At 41.3% G+C, this 18,864-nt stretch overlaps 1 protein-coding gene across 2 annotated transcripts in view; it reads right to left on the bottom strand.

Moving 5' to 3' along the window:
* IFT88 (intraflagellar transport 88) overlaps positions 1–18,864 on the bottom strand; it is a 119,594-nt gene that overhangs the window by 29,932 nt on the left and 70,798 nt on the right. For both annotated transcript variants that reach the window (XM_077483999.1, XM_077484000.1), the window contains 6 exons: positions 17,107–17,215; positions 14,428–14,578; positions 11,465–11,580; positions 3,994–4,046; positions 3,645–3,710; positions 1,675–1,781 (listed from right to left, as the gene is read on the bottom strand). In XM_077483999.1, coding sequence (XP_077340125.1) covers positions 1,675–1,781; positions 3,645–3,710; positions 3,994–4,046; positions 11,465–11,580; positions 14,428–14,578; positions 17,107–17,215 — 602 coding nt within the window. The remainder of the gene's footprint in view (positions 1–1,674; positions 1,782–3,644; positions 3,711–3,993; positions 4,047–11,464; positions 11,581–14,427; positions 14,579–17,106; positions 17,216–18,864) is intronic.

Genomic DNA, 18,864 nt, shown 5'->3' with positions numbered 1-18,864 from the left:
GATGTTGGAGACCTTGCGGTCCTCCTGCTTCCATTTGTGAATGCCCCACAGATGCTCAATAGAGTTTAGGTCTGGAGACATGCTTGGTCAGTCCATCACCTTTATTGTCAGCTCCTGTAGAAAGACACTGGTAGTCTTGAGGTGCTTTTGGGGTCTTTATCATGTTGGAATACTACCCTGCAGCCCAGTCTCCAAAGGGAGAGGATCATGCTCTGCTTTAGTATGTCACAGTACATGTTGGCATTCATGGTTCCCTCAATGAACTGTAGCTCCCTAGTGCTGGCAGCACTCATGCAGCCCCAGACCATAACACTCCCACCACCATGTTTCACTGTAGGCAAGACACACTCGTCTTTGTGCTCCTCACCTGGTTGGACACCACACATCTGAACCAAATAAGTTTATCTTGGTCTCATCAGACCACAGGATATGGTTCCAGTAATCCACATCCTTAGTCTGCTTGTCTTCAGCAAACTGTTTGCGGGCTTTCTTGTGCATCATCCTTAGAAGAGGTTTCCTTCTGAGACGACAGCCATGCAGACCAATTTGATGCAGTGTGTGGCGTATGGTCTGAGCACTGACAGGCTGACTATCCCACCCCTTCAACCTCTGCAGCAATGCTGGCATCACTCATATACATCTATTTGCTAAAGACAACCTTTGGATATGATGCTGAGCACGTGCACTCAACTTCTTTGGTCAACTATGGCGAGGCTTGTTCTCAGTGGAACCTGTCCTGTTAAACCGCTGTATGGTCTTGGCCACTGTGCTGCTGCTCAGTTTCAGGGTCTTGGCAATCTTCTTATAGCCTAGGCCACCTTTATGTAGAGCAACACTTCTTTTTTTTCAGATCCTCAGAGAGTTCTTTGCCATGGGGTGCCATGTTGAACTTCCAGTGACCAGTATGGGAGAGTGAGAGCGATAACACCAAATTTAACACACCTGTTCCCCATTCACACCTGAGACCTTGTAACACTAACGAGTCACATGACTCCAGGGAGAGAAAATGGCTAATTGGGCCCAATTTGTACATTTTCACTTAGGGGTGTACTCAATTCTGTTGCCAGCGGTTTAGAAATGAATGGCTGTGTGTTGAATTGTTTTGAGGGGACAGAAAATTTATACTGTTATACAAGCTGTACACTCACTACTTTACATTGTAGCAAAGTGTAATTTCTTCAAAAATAGATTAAAAAAACATTTACAAAAATGTGAGTGGTGTACTTACTTTTGTTAGATACTATATATATATATATATATATATATATATATATATATATATATGTAAAATTACATTTTATAGTTGGCCCTCCTACTTTTGTCCTTGTCCCACCCATGTGCCCCCCTAAATATTAAAGCTGAAGACGCCACTGCCTCTTTCTACATTTCCTTCTTCCTCCTCCCTGGTAGTTACATTATACAATACTGAACAACAAAGATTCAATCTCTGGTTTCCAGTAGTATAACTTTCTTTCATACATAAGGGAAGAAGAACATTGTTGGCGGTCACCATCCATGCTAAATATCTGCATTTTTTTGCCGCAACAGGATTGTGTGCATCAGTGCTTAGGAGTAGTTCTTGTTGCTCTCTTTTTGGAGATAGAGAAGTGTATTGTAATTGTCTGCTGTAGCAATTTTCCTCAATATACATATACACACACAGCATATGATTACCTGCTCCTTTAACTCCTTCATCCTCTCTGCCTTTTTCAGCTTTGTTGCATATTCTTGGACTTCCTTTAATCCAATATCGGTGCAGAGCCGGACCAGAAAGCGCAAACCTGTTTACAAAACACAGCACAAAAATATGACCTAGAAATGTAAAAATCCACAACAAACTTATTTCAACAAAAAAAAAATATATGTGTATGGGATAAGGTAACCCTGCTATATAGGTTATTTGGATTCACTGAGGAGCATACAGAAGAAGCCTAGGTAAATTCTTTGGTAAAATTGGGTTACATGACAGGTTTTGGCATGTCCTTGAAAACAAATAACTGTCCTGAAGTGAGTGCAGTTTTTTTTATAGTACGTTCTTCTCTTGCCTGTATTCAGGGGTTGACTACTGTGCATAGGTGCAAGTGTGGGCATGCCCCACTCTGCTTTACATATCAACCCATGCCTATCTGTCTGGTTCCTATATTTGTCTGCTTCTGTTTCAAACACCCGATCTAATTGTTGGTGGTGTAATATAGTTTGCCTGCTCGGATTTAGCAATTGGACCCGTGCAAAGGAGACAGCAGTGTGGTATATCTTTTTTAACTACTCTGGCAATGATTCAGTCTAAGATTGATGCTACACTTGGGCAACCTATGAGCATCTAATTTTGATCTCACAGCCAGCACTCGTCTGAAAAATAATTTTAGCCCTAGATGTAATGCACTCATGAAACCTTACAAACTCAGGGGCTGGAGATATCTTCTTCTAACAGCCTGTGATTTGCAGCAACTGTAAAAAGGAAACTAAGCCTTTGCTGTACATACATACACAGAAACTTTGTTTTATAAATAAACTATTTATACATGACAAAAGATTACCGTGGCACTATGGGTTATCCAAAGAGACAGCCCATCAGACAAATCTTGCTGTGAGGCTCTGTCAGGCGGGCGAAGGGTGATGTTACAATAATTTGACAGTGATAGGGAAAATATTCACCTGCTTTAATGTGTCGCTCCCTCACTGACCAATAGAGCGGGGTGCCACTATATCATTGATATAAAGGTTACAGAATCCAACTCACCAGTGAGGGAGCGATGTTCTGCTCATTTAGTCAGTGAGGAAGCAAACCATGGAGACAGGGGAGCATTTCTGTACCTTCTTTAGCCCTGTATAATGATCCTGTTGATGGCAAAATGTCACGATCACTAGTGTGACGTAACCCTAAACCATTTGATAAGGGGTGACGTAACAGGCTGTTTTCAGCACAGCTGAGAGTGATAGGATACTTCAGATGTGAAAAGCAGACTAAAGCTCCACCTGCTGGCCCTCTAGAAGACTACATAATGCTAATAAGCTATTTCAGATTTACTTAATTATATTTACCTACATTTTTTTACCATTTTAGCCCTGACTATAAGAAAAATATGTAGAAAAAAAAAAATACTTCACCTACCATTAAAGTGGTGGTAAACCTCAGACATGAAATATGAACAAAGCATATCCCTTTATAGTGAACACTTGTCTCAATTAAGAGCACTAGATATAATATCTGTCTGCTATTTCATTCCCCTTCTAGCAGCATGAATCACATCTGACAAGTTTTCCTGACATCAAGAAAAAAATAGTGACAGGGGAGGGATATCCAGCTGATTGACATCCTCAGCTCTGTTCCTGTATGAAGGGGGTGTGTCCCTTCTTTCCAATCAGCTCTCAGAGCTCTCCTCACTGAGCTCTGCACAGTGCAACTTCAGCTCTCCGCCCCCTTTTTTCTGACAACTTTATAAACTCTGCACTTTCAAGGGATGTAGAGAAGAAAAGACGGCAGATAAACTTGTACAACTTATTTAAGAGGATTTCTTTAAACTCTTTTTATCACCTGAGGGCAGTCCCTTCCGTACCTTACCCCTTATATGCAAGGGTTTACAACCACAGTTGTTATTTTAGTACATAGATAACAACAAACCCATAAAACGAAGATTCCTTACATTCAACATTTTCTGGGAACCTGCGGTGAATATCCTTGTATTTTTCAAGTGACTTTTGATAATTTCCTGCATAAAAAAAGGAAGGCAAACGCAACGATTCCATAAAAGAGTTAAACATGAAGGCATTTGTTAAAATAAAATCTGGCTTATTCTTAATATCTTTGTGCCTTACTAAATGACTGGTTAGCATGATTTGGGCAGGTCAGATCTCTGATTTTTAAATAATAAAATGTTGGAAGGTACAGTAAATGTGTAAACCTTGGTTTCTGTGCTTTAATAGTCAGTCTGTTTATGATGTACATTCTAATGGTTTATGAAGATAATAAATTAGAATAAATGCAATAGTTACCACTCCTCCTATAACAGCTTGCCACCATCAACTGCCATTTTACTTGTGTAGGTCTGTAAAAACAGCAAAAACATGGGTAAGTACCGTAATCACGTTACATCAACCCTTTTTTGACCAGAGGTCATAGATGCCAGGGGCCCATACAATATATTACAGTGCCTTGAAAAAGTATTCATAGCCCTTAAAATTTTCCACATTTTATCATGTTAAAACCAAAAACGGAAATGTATTTTAATGGGATTTTTATGTGATAGACCAACACAAAGTGGCACATAATTGTGAAGTGGAAGGAAAATTATGAATGGTTTTCACATTTTCTTACAAATAAATATCTGAAAAGTGTGGCGTGCATTTGTATTCAGCCCCCTTTACTCTGATACCCCTGACTAAAATCTAGTGGAACCATTTGCCTTCAGAAGTCACCTAATTAGTAAAAAGAATCCACCTGTGTGTAATTTAATTTCAGTATAAATGCAGCTGTTCTGTGAAGCCCTCAGAGGTCTGTTAGAGAAGCTTAGTGAGCAAACAGCATTATGAAAGCCAAGGAACACACCAGTCCGGTCAGGGATAAAGTTGTGGAGAAGTTTAAAGCAGGGTTAGGTTATAAAAAAATATCTCATAGAGCACTATTCAATCCATCATCCAAAAACGGAAAGAGTATGGCACAACTGCAAACCTACCAAGACATGGCCGTCCTCCTAAACTGGCCAGGCAGGAAGAGCATTAATCATAGAAGCAGCCAACAGGCCCATGGGAACTCTGGAGGAGCTGCAGAGATCCACAGCTCAGGTGGGAGAATCTGTCCACAGGACAACTATTAGTCGTGCCCTCCACAAATCTGGCCTTTATGGAGGAGTGGCAAGAAGAAAGCCATTGTTGAAAGAAAGCCATAAGAAGTGCTGTTTGCAGTTTGTGAGAAGCCATGTGGGGGACACAGCAAAAATGTGGAAGAAGGTGCTCTGGTCAGATGAGACCAAAATTGAATTGGCCTAAAAGCAAAATGCTATGTGTGGTGGAAAACTAACACTGCACATCACCCTGAAAATACCATCCCCACCAAGGAACATGGTGGTGGCAGCATCATGTTGTGGGGATGCTTTTCTTTAGCGGGGACAGGGAAGCTGGTCAGAGTTGATGGGAAGATGGATTGAGCCAAATCAGGGCGAACTTAAAAGAAAACCTGTTAGACTCTGCAACAGATTCTCACATGAGACTGGGGCACATGTTCACCTTCCAGCAGGACGATGATGGTAAACATACAGCCAGAGCTACAAGGGAATGGTTTAGACCAAAGCATATTCATGTGTTAGAGTGGCCCAGTCAAAGTCCAGACCTAAATCCAATTGAGAATTGTGTCAGGACTTGAAAATGGCTGTTCACAAACGCTCTCCATCCAATCTGACAGAGCTTGAGTTATTTTGAAAAGAAGAATGGGAAAAAATGTCACTCTAGATGCACAAAGCTGGTAGAGACATCCTCAAAAAGACTTGCAGCTGTAATTGCAGCGAAAGGTGGTTCTAAAAAGTATCGATTTAGGGGGACTGAATACAAAAGCACACCATACTTTTCATATATTTGTAAAAAAAAAATGAAAACCTTTTATCATTTTCCTTCCACTTTATAATCCTGTGCCACTTTGTGTTGGTCTATCACATAAAATCCCAATAAAATACAATTTACGTTTTTGGTTGTCACATGACAAAATGAAAAAAAATTTCAAGGGGTGTGAATGGTTTTTCAAGGCACTGTATAGATCTATCAGGTTTAATTTGTATTTATTTTTTCTTTTATTTTTACCTGGTTATAAGCTTCCCGTCCTAGGGTAACAAGGCTCACTCGCTGTACGATATTTATGAAGGAGCTGCATTTTCATCCTAGCAATGTAATATTAGAATACCACCCTAATACAGGATTATAGAATACCTCCCCATCTTTTCATAGTGCCCCATAGTGGGGTGTTCTGTAATTAACAGGGATATTTGGGAACAATGTAACCGATAAAGGGTTCAGGAGAGGCAGAGTGAACATGAAGTTATGAGCTCACAAGAATCCTAGCAGCATAAACATGCATTTTATGCACTTTTCGAGCACTTATAACAAAATATTTTCAATGGTATTTTCAACAGACTAAAAGGGTTATTTATTAGGGTATACAAATACTTTAATGCAACTTTATCTCTATGAGGTTTACTGAAATCCACGGTGAAAACATGTTTTTTTTTAGCAATATTCTAACACTTTAAATGGGCATAATAGAAAATTGAACCTGGACAGGTATATTGGGAGATGCTGGGTATGACAAATATTTATAATAATTTTTTTTTTTCCTCCTGTAGAAGACTTTTTATCATTTAGCTTGTCTAAGTTCGCTCCCAAAGTCTGACTTTGCAGAAACCCGTGTAGAATTTATCTGTGTTGAAGTACGTCACAGGGCAGCCACAAACTTTGACAACAGTGACTCTGTGCACGTCATGTTCTTCCCCAGTGAAGGCCACTCACATTACATAGCACAATAGAGCCAATTCAGTATAATTCAATGGCTTGATTGAAAACCTTACAAAAATATCAGGCACACACATTTTGTTTATTTTTTTATACTGTATACAAAAATAATCATGGTGTAAGGCTAAATTCAGAGCAGTCTCCTGCGTTTGGTTTATTTGTATGCAGTAGAAATAATCTGGGAAGTCTAAAAATGCGGCCCAGATCAAGTTCTCCTGCACTTTAACCCCTTGATGTGGACATAACGGAAATATGCGCCCTTCAGCTTAAAGGGGTTGTACCAGAGCAATGCTTGCCAGTTTGCTTACTTGTAATAACAACTGATGCAGCGAATCAGCCGATTGGCTGTTATTACAAGTAGTGGGGGAGGACGACAATGGATTTGGCTGTCGGAAAATTTGAGCTCCAGATCTCAAATTTTGTGTGACGGAAATTCCGATTTAAAATTTCCGATGGAGCCTACACACGGTCGGACTTTCCGACAAAAAGCTCCCATCGAACATTTTCCGTTGGAAAATCCGACCGTGTGTACGGGGCATTAGAATCAAACATATTTCTTCGCCTATGAGTTACAGGTATTTGCCTGTATGAATCAATGGCATGTCTGCCTATTACTGCACATCTGAGTCATTACATGTGTACAGGGGTAACTGAGCGGCCATGGACATTAGCTGTCTGCATCCATGGCCGCTCATTTGTCCCTATACACATGTATTTAGATGTGCATTAATAGGTGTACAGCCATGACATCTGTAAACATGCTCAATAATAATCAGCGCACAGTCAGGCCGCGTACACACGAGAGGATTGTCCGTCCAACTTAGTCCGCTGAAACGTGTTTCAGCGGACAGGCCACTCGTGTGTGGGCTTCAGCGGACTTTTTCAGCGGACAGTCTGGCGGACTAAGTCTTTCGGAATTTCCGTAATACAGTCCGTCCAACTTTGGTTTCAGCGGACAGTCCGCTCGTGAGTAGGCTAGTTGGACGGACTAAGTATGGCGCATGCTCAGAAAGGATTTACACGGCCGAAGGTTGCATTGCAGTCTATTGGACGTCGTATTTCTAGTCCCGTCGTACGTGCTGTACACGTCATTGCGCAAGCTTTCAGCGGACTGTCTGTTCATCGTGTGTGGTCAAGTCCGTTCATTCAAAAGTAGGACGGACTGTCTGTCGGATTGTCTGACGGACTTAGTTGGACGGACAATCCTCTCGTGTGTACGCGGCCTCACAATAAAGTCTTTTTCATAAAGTTGTATTTGTGAAACTGATTAAACTGATCAGGAGGTGATGTCAGACGGGAATTGGAAATGCCTGATCTGCCCTTTTTGGAAACATTTCACTGCACATGTGAGCATTTTAATTAATAATAAATGTTTTGTTTGTGAATTTGCTACGCTCTTGTGGCCACTTTTATTTTTTTCTTGTGAAAACTCTGGCATACATGTGGGAATATTCATAATGGAGAAAAATGTAAAAAAAGAGCGAATTTGCCCTGCTTTATTCAGCGCTTGGATGTGTGAGTGCTTATTTTGGTAAGGTGTATCTAGCATGTGGGATTGGCTGTATGACACTAAGCATATGGGATTTATAGTTTGCACTGATATCACAAATGTGAAGTTTGGCACAAAATCACTCATATGTGCGAGCACAATATCCAAGCAATTTTGAAAATGACTTGCTAAGCTATTGATAGACTTGCCAGGCTTCACAAGTTTGTTGCACAATTGCAGCAAGTCTGCATTACATGACTTCAGATCAACTTTCTTTGCACACATTCTACAAGTCTGCTGCAAGTTCTGGTTCAGTTATGTTGTGAAATAGTCATCCCACCACAGGGGGTCACTGTGGCTGAATTTTTATGCCGTAGAATTGCAGAACTCTTGCTGTAGACTCACCACTGCAACCTTGCTCTGGCTAGAGACTTACCATGCAAATTTGCTACAAATTGGAAAAGTGTCTTAAAAACTAGAACTTGTGCTTCAAGTGCTCTGCAAATGTACAACTTGCCAGTGAAAACGTGCAGCAAGTTAACAGACTTACAATTCAACTGCTACACATGTGTGGCAAGTTATCCTTGCAATCTGGGTAAGTTATTTATTTATTATTAAAAGTGGCTTTGAGCATACTACACTATTTTGGTCTTTTGGTTTTTCTGGGTTTATGCTGTGGAGAGGGCTGGAATGAAGATGACACAAGAAGATGTATTTGACCCACATTCATAAGGGGTATAGAAATTTGGTTAGAGCTCATTAAAAGTGTATCTTCATTGCATCTGAACCACAAACCAAAAATACTATTAACTTCATTTTTAATATTTGAAGCAGATTCTCCCATCCATCCATATCTCTGTGGTGTTTTTTTTTTTGTTTCAAAAACAAACCCCTAGCAATTCTAGCTGTGGCCATCTTGAGTAAGGACAATGAGTCAGTAGCATTTACTCCCTGGAATCCATCTGCCCTTAGATCAAGCATGCGTGCAGTAGAGTGTGCTTAGCTGAGCAAACTTCCTGGCATGAAAACTAGGAATTCAACTAAAGAGACGTTAAAAAAAAAAAGTTTAAAAACAAGTAAATAAGATATATACTTTCCTATCAATGCTAGCAGCATGAAGATTAAAAATAATCAATGTTGATTGAAAGAGTAATTTCCCCTCTAGTTTATGAGGAAGATACAGTAAAACCTCGGATTGTGAGTAACGCGGTATACGAGCGTTTCGCAATATTAGCTATTTAAAAATAAAAATCCTGACTCTATTTGCGAGCGTCATCTCGCAAGACGAACAGGATTCAAGTCGCTGGGGTGTGCAGTACCGCATGTGGCCAGAGGTGCGAGGGCACCGTTGACACTTGGAGAAACTCAGTTTCTGAGTGTCTAGCATGTTATACTTACCTGCTTTGTGTAATGGTTTTGCACAGAGCAGCCCTGATCCTCCTCTACTCAGGTCCCCCACTGGCGCTCCTAGCTCTTCTCCACCCACCGAGTGCCCATAATGCACAAGAGTACGGCTCGGCCCTGCCCCTGACTCCCTCCTCGCTGGCTGTGATTGACAGCAGTAGGAGCCAATGACTCCTGCTGCTGTGCCTGAGCCAATGAGGAGGGAGAGAGCTGAAAGAGCCTCTGCTCTTCGCTGGATCAACATCGGCCTCAGGTAAGTATTTAGGGAGGCTGGGGAGGAAGCTGCATCCAGGTTTTTTTACCTTCATGCATAGAACCTTCTGCCTTTAGAACTACTTTAGGCTAGTCATAAATGAATCGAAATTCAGACACTTAAGCCGGGACTGTACAAATTGATTCCCATGTGACCATCCCTGTTCGACCAAGTCAAATTTGATAAAGAAATAAATGCAGACTTCACAATGCCTGTGCATGCTTCATTGCCCCCTTTTGCTATGGACCCCTGTGTGTCAGGTCTGACCTGACAATAAAGAACAGACTCTCTATAACCATAACCAACTTTATCTCAGTAATTTTGGTCATGATAAAAAATGCAAAAATAGAAATTATATTATACATTGGTGAAAACTTTATGTCAAAATGAGATACAAGATTTAGGCAGCTGAAGTTATATGAAAATATTGGCAATTCAGAAAAAAGTCAAGTCCACACCCACCTCTAGAGCCTTCCTACTGGTCAACAAGGTTGTCAATCACATTAAAAGAGCAAATGGGAGACCAGACCACTTTTTGTGATTCGGCACAGCGTCGCTTTAACTGACAATTGCACGGTCATACGACGTGGCTCCTAAACAAAATTGACATCCTTTTTTTCCCACAAATAGAGCTTTCTTTTGGTGGTATTTGATCACCCCTGCGGTTTTTATTTTTTGTGCTATAAACAAAACTAGAGCGACTTTAGACCTAGAGGGAAATTACTCTTCCAATCAACATTGATTATTTTTAATCTTCATGCTGCTAGCATTGATAGGAAAGTATATATCTTATTTACTTGTTTTTAAGTGTTCCTAGGGGTGTGTTACTAACAGTGGGGGGTTGGGCTTTCATTTAGTGAACACTGATCTCTGCTCCAATCACATAGAGCAAAGATCAGCCTCACTTGTTGCTAGGCAGAATGGGGAGATGCTGTTTACAACGGCATCTCTCCGTTCAGCTGCCCCGTGAGACGATCGCGGGTATGCCCGCGGCGATCGAGTCCGCAGGACCCGCGACCAGACTCATGGGGGTCCCGACCAGCACGCGAGCGCGCCGCCGCACTTGCGATGGAAGGTAGGCATTAAAGATTGGACGCACCTGTACGCCAATATGCCTGCCCGTGCAATTCTGCCGACGTACATCGGCGTGCGCTGGTCGGGAACTGGTTAAAGCAGGTTATACAGCACAGTGCTTGTATCCATGTAATTTGGTCCCCTGTATCACCTGAAATACCTGCTGATCCTGCCCCGCCCCCCGTAAACTGACCACGGCTAATCATGGCTCCTGAGCCCTTACATCGTGGTCAGTTTTACATGCCTCTCATCTGCAACGGGGGATTCTCGGCTCCTTGCGCTGCAGCTGTCAGACAGGTAGAGGAGAGAGGCGGTCGGTCACGTGAGTGCCAAGCAGGGCTTTGAAATCAGGTATAATCTGCATTTGTTTTTTAGTTCACACACAAACGTAACTGAAAGTATAGATATACAAAATAAATTATTGGCATTTTAACACTTCAAGAGACCTGTCATTTTACAAAGGTGACATGAAACCGCATGCCAACATGCATAAAAACCCAGCTCACATTAAATGCACATTAACACATATGCATTTTTTGCAATAAGGTGTGAAAGGAAAAGGAAAGATCAAGATTTGCACATAACTTCAGCTGACCGGATCTTTTTATATCTGTATCAGGAAGGGGGGAGATAGATGAGGGACCTTCTTATACAGTTACGTGACTCTGCTGCACACATACCAAGATTCCCAGTCACCATCCACCCAAAACTCATATTACATACTGACCATTGCTGCAAGCTGTACTTACTGTATAAGAGCAGCTCTTTCAAAGTACTTAATGGCTTTCTCACAAAACTGTGTGTCAATGTAGTAGGCTCCCAGCCACTGAATGACTTCAATGTTTGAAGGGAAATAGCGATATGACTGCGAGGCAAAAAGAAACAGTTTCACTCATAAATAATGTCTTTTCCTGGCACTTGGGGAAAAACTGAGCCATGTAAATATTTAAAGCGAAGCCTGCCAGCAATTAGTCACATATGAATGCAGCCAATGTATACTGGGTGTAAACCGGCCTGATGAAGAGGAATGTTTATGGTTCACAGGAACGGTAGGAATTATGCTTGACTGTTTACCTGCTCAGTGGCACAAATATCCTGAACGAAAGTGCAGTTTTAAAAACAACAGTGATAATACAAGTACTTGGCTTACATTTACTGAAAACCCGCTTACATGGCACAGGTAGGCCCTGCTCACATTCAAGGCCTGGTCACACCAGCAAGCCACTGAACTCACAGTGCATTGCATGGTTTACTTCTTTTTTTTTTCACAGAACTTTATTAAAATACATTTCTATTCACCACAGCGGCTTTGGGATGTGGTGGCTTGCTTTGCATTGAGCTAAAAAAATAAAAAATACTGCAAACAGAACTTTTTTTTAGTACACCATAGCAGCATTGTAGTGTGAACTGTCACCCTTGGAAACCAGACATTTTGTCTTGTCTAAGCATTGTGGTTGTGCTGGATATAGCTCACAGCATAGCCCCAAAGCATCTTGTGTGAATGGGCCCTTAGGGAATTGTTAAAGAGGCACTCTCATGGTAATTTATAAATAAAATCTGGTCCAGAAAAGCATATTCAAATGTCCGGAAATGTTATAGAAATGTAGCACCCTCTTGTGTGCAACTAGCATAAGTACATTTATTTTGTGACTCATGGTAGTTGTGCAAGTCTGTAATTGGGTCGGGTTACTCTAGATCAGGCCGGAGCATACAAGGCAGGTCTCTGGTACCTCCCCCTGGTTTTAGAAGCTTCTGGAAGTTAGTGGGCGGAGGCCAGAAGGTCCCGGACCATACTTAAGGGATTCTGGCCAATCCCCAGGCAGAAGGGCCTGGCAGGGTAGCTGGATCAGCCCTTGAATATTGTGGAGCCTGGCCAGCAGGGGAGTCAGGTGGAAGATGGAGTGAGGAAGCTGTGTTGTGTGGCCTGGGAGGGGACCCCGGTTTGAGGGGTATCTGCCTCCAGGCTAGGAGCTGAGAAAGGAAGTAATATTGAGGGATCTCCACTATCCCATGGCCTCAGTTGGGAGACATCCTGGCTTGTGGAGAAGGACCTGTGCAGTAGGCCTGAATAGTTGTCTCTGAAGGGCAGCAGTATTTCCAGGGGCAGTGTGAGAACTTCTACACCTGCCAAAGCAGAACAGGTTAACGTTGCCGAATGTATTATCGAGCAAGCTGTGACCCAATCCCTTGTCCTGGCATATTTCGCTAAGTGGCCAGTTGCGCTGGTATTTTCAAAAGAAGGGGACAGAGAGCTCCTGCAAGTAGGGATTCTGCTGCAATTCTATACCTGTAAAGGGGAATTTCTTTGCCAAGTTCATAGAGACTGTTGCTACTTCAAAGATAATACAGTCAAGTGTATGTTCATTTTGCTGGATCACAGAGAAGGAAGTTGTCCTCACCATTGTTATTTAAGTTAAGTGGGGCATCCCATTATCTCTATACTGTATCCAAGTTGTTTTCCCCCAATAAAACAACAAAACCAAGCTCTGAGTTATTTCCTGGTCTCTGAATAAAAAGTGGAAAATGCATGTTGCCTGGCTGTGCAGTCTATAGGGAGACTCAAAAACTCAGCGGCTCCTTAAGGGATAGTGCTACATAAATCTAAATTTTTCATAAGAATCTCACTTCTTTTATATTTATTTCTGTTCATCTGTTCCTCCACAAAGACAGCTGATTGCAGGCATGTGACAGAGCACATCCACCACCACCCTTGTATGTAGTGAGCATGCCTGTTGGGTGTGCCTGTGTCACAATGGGGACGCGCTCTACTGTGATTACAACTATCCTGGCTATGTTTTTTTCTTTCACAAGCACTGGAGTGGACAAGCCACCTCCCTCCCTAGTGACTAGTGCCCAAGGCAAGCACTGTCAATATGACTACATAATTGTCTCCTTGGTATATGCATGGTCTAACAGCAGCAGGGGAAGGTGGTGCGCTACTGACCATGCTATCTCAGGAAAAAGACAACCTAGGAAGACAGAAAATTTCAGAAATCGCAACATGTTTGGTTTATAAGTTGCATAATGCACTGATATTCTATCAGCTGTTGATTAAAAAAACAGAGCTGCATAGCAAAACTTGGGCCACTTGTGGTTTCTAGTTGCTAGTAACCAAAGGACTGAAATTGGGGTGAAGAGGCTCAACTTGATTACAGTGGTGTAATTGCACTCCGCTGTTTGCTCAAAACCAGAAAATCATTGACAAGGTGGGTGGCACGCTGTTAAGGAGAATTTAACACCATATAATCATTCTGTTGACAGAAAACCAGGGTGTTTTGGTATGCATTATGTGAGTGAGGCCCTGCAATGGTGAAAATTTAGAATAATTTGTGTAAAAAAAAGGACACTGTGCTATATGTTTTGTCAGGATTTGGTAGTTCCAGATCGGGACTGGGAGCTTGATGGTGCCATCCCACCCAAGATAATTACTTTAATAAGGCAAGGGTGAAGAGGACACAGCGAACAAAGAGACTTTTTGCAGTTTTCATACCAGAACACCTGGTGATCGGGGATCGCTGGGTGCTTTAAAAGAAAATCAAACCGGATCTGGCCGATATGTAGCATAAGTAACATTTTTAGAACTTCATTCTCTCCACGGGTTTATTTTTGCAATTCCAGGATGAAATGGTATATATCCCTTCATGCTGTATATGCTCTTGTGCCAACTATCTATAAATCTGTACATCTGCAAATCTGTAAATAAGAGACCTACCTCACAGTAGTACTGAAAGGCTTGTGTTTTGTCACCCTCTGTATCATACAACTCGCCAAGTTTAGCCAGTGCTTGTGAATCAGTAGGAACTATACTAATAAGCTGCATTAGCCATTCTATTGCCTGATTAGGATCCTCAAGCAATTCATAGCTACACAAGCAAAGTTAAGGAAAAATAATAAGAAGAACACATTATACGACAACTTAATTCTAAAAAGAAGCCTTGTTTGTCAGATCCCTTGTAGCATGAAAAACTATTTTACATACGTGGATCTACCCAGAACCCCCCCCCCCCCCCCCACACACACACTATTTCTTTGTTAACAGACAAACTCTCCCATGTTTTCTGCATGGAATGGATGGAGGCCTCCCTATACAAGGAGCCATGGGTCCAAAAATTCTTTGATATCTGGGAACCTTTTATTCAAACCTTGCTTACAGATAGCCAACAATCGATAGTACACTTTTTTTTCAATAAACCCAATTGTTTCAAACCAGACTGTTAACCATTGACCCTCCAATTGATATCCTACCCTCCAGTAAGACCTCCCCTCTTTCCATCAACTGCTAGTTGTTAGGCCGAACGCCATCTATCTTCTTGTCTTAATGTCCAGCTCTTGACGCAGCACTGATACCTGGTTCTGAAACTATACTGACAAATTGTATGAGTCAATTTTAAATTGTTTTACTGGCCAAATGCCATGGCCATTTTAATTTATTAACTTGATTTCCGCATCAAGGAAAAAAAAAAAAGGCCCTATGTATAAATAATAAAACTAAAGAGAAAAAAAAAAAAAAAAAAGAGTAGTGGTTCCACATATTTCATAGGTATAAACAAATGGTAGGTTTGTCTTGCTTGCATTTGGGATTACACTGATTAATCAACACTGTTTAACAGAAATACAGTGCATGTATAGAATGAGCAATACATCCATCAGTAGTATAAAGAGGAAGAAAACGGTGGTATCCAGAGACTGATCAATGGAATGAGAAGGCAACAGTAAGAAATCAATTACTGATTCTCTAATACTGATAATACCTTTTTAAAATAGTTTTTATTTATTTTAATTTTGGAAACAGTGGGGGAGTGGTTACATTTTTTTCAGGTTTTTATGCTGCCTAGGTACCTTATGAAGTGATTTCTGCCAATTTTCCAGCAGTGAAGGTAATAAATACAAAAAAAATATCATGAAAAGTTGTTTTGTTTGTTTGTATTTCAAATAATGAAACACAATAAAAAGTATCTGATAAAAAAAAAAAAAAATTGCATCATGCTCCATGTGTCCCAGTTAGATAGATCTCTGCTAACCTTTTTGGTGACAGGGACAAGAACAATGGGTGCTGATAAACCCAGGCACCTCCAAACAGTAAAAAAGACAAAATGAATGACAGCTTCCATTTACAGCCTTTTCCTCTTCTGCTGCTGCTACTTACTTTACACACCTCTACATCATTCCAATCACCTGCCAGATCCCTTGAAATTAAACAGTACTTTTGGGAATGGGGGTACACATGAGCCACTCAAATAGAGCACTGTTGAGTAGGTTCAGAGAGAAAGGGTTGAAGCTCTGTGTTAGGTCTGACATAGCCCCACAGAGACCTTACATAGGGCTCTTATTATAGGGCTCTGGCAGGAAGGGCTACAAGGTGGGCATGCATCTGCTGAATATACCAAGAAAATAGATGAAAAAGGACATCTGCATCTAGCTGCAGGGTTTTCCTGCTGCAATCTACTGTATATTGCCCTCACCATCAAGCTTTGCGCATGTCTCAAATGACAGCATAGATTGAGGCACAAGAAACCTGCAGCTGGGTGAATGTGTTTCTATGGTTCTTTCTTTGCTCCATCAAGTGTAATACATATATTCTAATCTAAACCATGAGTGAAGGGTTGGGTGACTAGGGAGAAAAATGCTTTTTCAGAAAAGCTATTATAATGTAGCTTAGGCCATGTGTGATATGTGAGGAATCTTCCTTTTGATGGAAACTCAGCTAACCAGAGAACAGGACCATACACTTGTTCCTGCACTAGGGAAGCCAATGGTAGGGGAGCCAAGAAATGTTATTGTTTATATTTGCTGGACCAAGGAAGTGGTGCGCCATTGGGGTTCTACCACCTTTGGGCCCCATGGCAACCATGTAAGCTGCTATGGCTATTTTTACACCCCTGTATTATTGTGCCAATCCATTACAAATAAGCTAACTATCCTATGTGGGTGTTCAACAGCTATTAGCAGAGAAGTGTAATTGTTCTAATACAAACTGTAAAGTGCCTATGCAAGCAACAGAGTCACTCCCCTCAGAAGCAGCACATACCTTTCCATTACCCCCTGCTGCTCTGTTCAGGTGCAGGGAGAAGAAGCTGCCCTGTGTAAACTAGGAGTCCCTTAAGTAATATCCTACACAGGAAGGGACTCTCCCTGGTACTCAATAGTTGGCTCAGCACTTCTCCCAAAATTACTAGGTATTTTCTTTGCTACTGAAAGCTGAGTGAAGCGTTGGAAGAGCGAAGAAGAGGTGAATATGTGCTGCTGGGAAGAAGTGATCAAAGCAAATCTAATGTTCTGCACTGCAAAGACAAAGTGCAGGTTTGCTTTAAGACAAATGTCATAAAAGTAACTCATACGTGCTCGCCCTGTTAAGCACAATCCCCCAACACACAGTTTTATTGAAGGATACAGGCTTGCTATCTGACTAAGAACTGGCGAGCTGTTTCGGAGGATTGCATGTAGTTTATGGAAACAATCCAGAGCTTCCTCAAGGCGATTTAATTTCTTGTACGTCAAACCTGGAAAAAAATACCAGTACAAGTTATTTTTTTATATGGAAGGTTAATATACAAAAATAATATTTAATATGTTAAATACAGATGGACAATAAGGCAGTTTAGATACCTACAAGAGGCCTACATCACAAAATAAAAAGGAAGCTGCTCCCACTGAGCATTTTTGTATTATCCCATCGCTATCAGGATTTTTATGGGCACCTTACACCTTTTAGAAAGTCAAAAAGTGCTGCACTATACATCTACATTAATATACAGTGACTTATTCAGAAAGTGACATATATCGATAAACCAGAAAGTGCATCATAAATGTTTAATGGGATTTATTTTAAAACATTTACATATATATGTAGATACTTCAAATGGCCTACTAATATTAAATCAATGAATTTAAGACATTTGCTCAAGTCATAAAAAAATCACAGCTGGGATTTTTATTTTTTGCCTAACAAACAAAATTTAAATCATGTTTCATAGTTTGTTATAAAATTTTGCAAACAGTTAATTTTTCTCCTTCATTGATATCCGCTGAGGCGGCACTGATAGGCTGCACTGATAGGCACAGATAAGGCGGCACTGATGGGCACAGATAAGGCGGCACTGATGGGCCCTGATGGGTGGTACTGATAGATGGCACTGATGTGCAGCACTGTTGAGGCACTGATTGTGGGCACTGATGGGTGGCACCGGTAGGCGGCACTGTTGCCTACAGCTAGGTGGCACGGGCAGGGAGCACAGGTCGGCACTGAGGAGCTGGCGGCAGCTCGCCGTGAGAGGGACTGATGTCCCTCTCACAGCCGCCGGTGATGGGCTTTTTTTTTTCTCCTCACGCTGTCAGTGCAAGAAAAAGTAGCCGTTTACCGGCTCTGGTGACATCACATGATCAGCTGTCATTGGCTGACAGCTGATCACGTGGAAAGAGGTTGTGATCGACCCCATACTCCGATCTGTGATCCAGCGAGTCTCATAGACTTGCTGATCACAGAGCGTGCCCTGCAGGGGGCACGCAGGCCACTGGGGCATCAACAGATGTATTCCTGGCAAAGCAGGTCTGCGCTGTAGCCGTCATTAGGCTATAGCGCAGATCTGAAGAAGTTAAACACTCCATATCTACTAATAATTATAAATGAGTTAATATCATGATGTGTTATAATGGGGTTTACTAAATACTTCCTATTGAGAGATGTGTAAAATATCTCTGACTATATTAACAAATAAGAAAGATGGTGCTTGGAGTGCGTGTCATGCCTCGGTTTGATTTGTGTAACTAAACATGTGCCATTCCAAGCCTCAATCCCATAATGGATCAAGATTCGTTAGGGCAGGGCATGTGACCTGCTTTCACCAACACCAACTACAGGAGGAGCTTGACACATATATGGAGATGCTTAAAATGACCTACTAATATTAAATCAATTCATTTATGAACATGGAGTGGAGCATTAATTATTTTATTAATACCTCCTAATTGTCTAATACATCTTTCTTTTTGTTATTTTAGGAATCTATTAATAGGAAGTATTTGGTCAACTCCATTATAATTATTGGTAGATATAGAGTGTTTTATTACATATAGTTCCATGTTCCATAAGGATAGATATAATGGAAAAAAAATGTATAACTTGGGCAAAGTTTTAAATTCATTGGTTTAA

Source organism: Lithobates pipiens, unplaced genomic scaffold (assembly GCF_037356315.1).
Source record: "Lithobates pipiens isolate NorthernLeopardFrog02 unplaced genomic scaffold, aLitPip1_a1.2 Scaffold_16, whole genome shotgun sequence".
Classification (NCBI taxonomy): Eukaryota; Metazoa; Chordata; class Amphibia; order Anura; family Ranidae; genus Lithobates; species Lithobates pipiens.
Note: the sequence above shows the minus strand (reverse complement) of the source record. Positions and strands in the feature narration are given on the sequence as shown.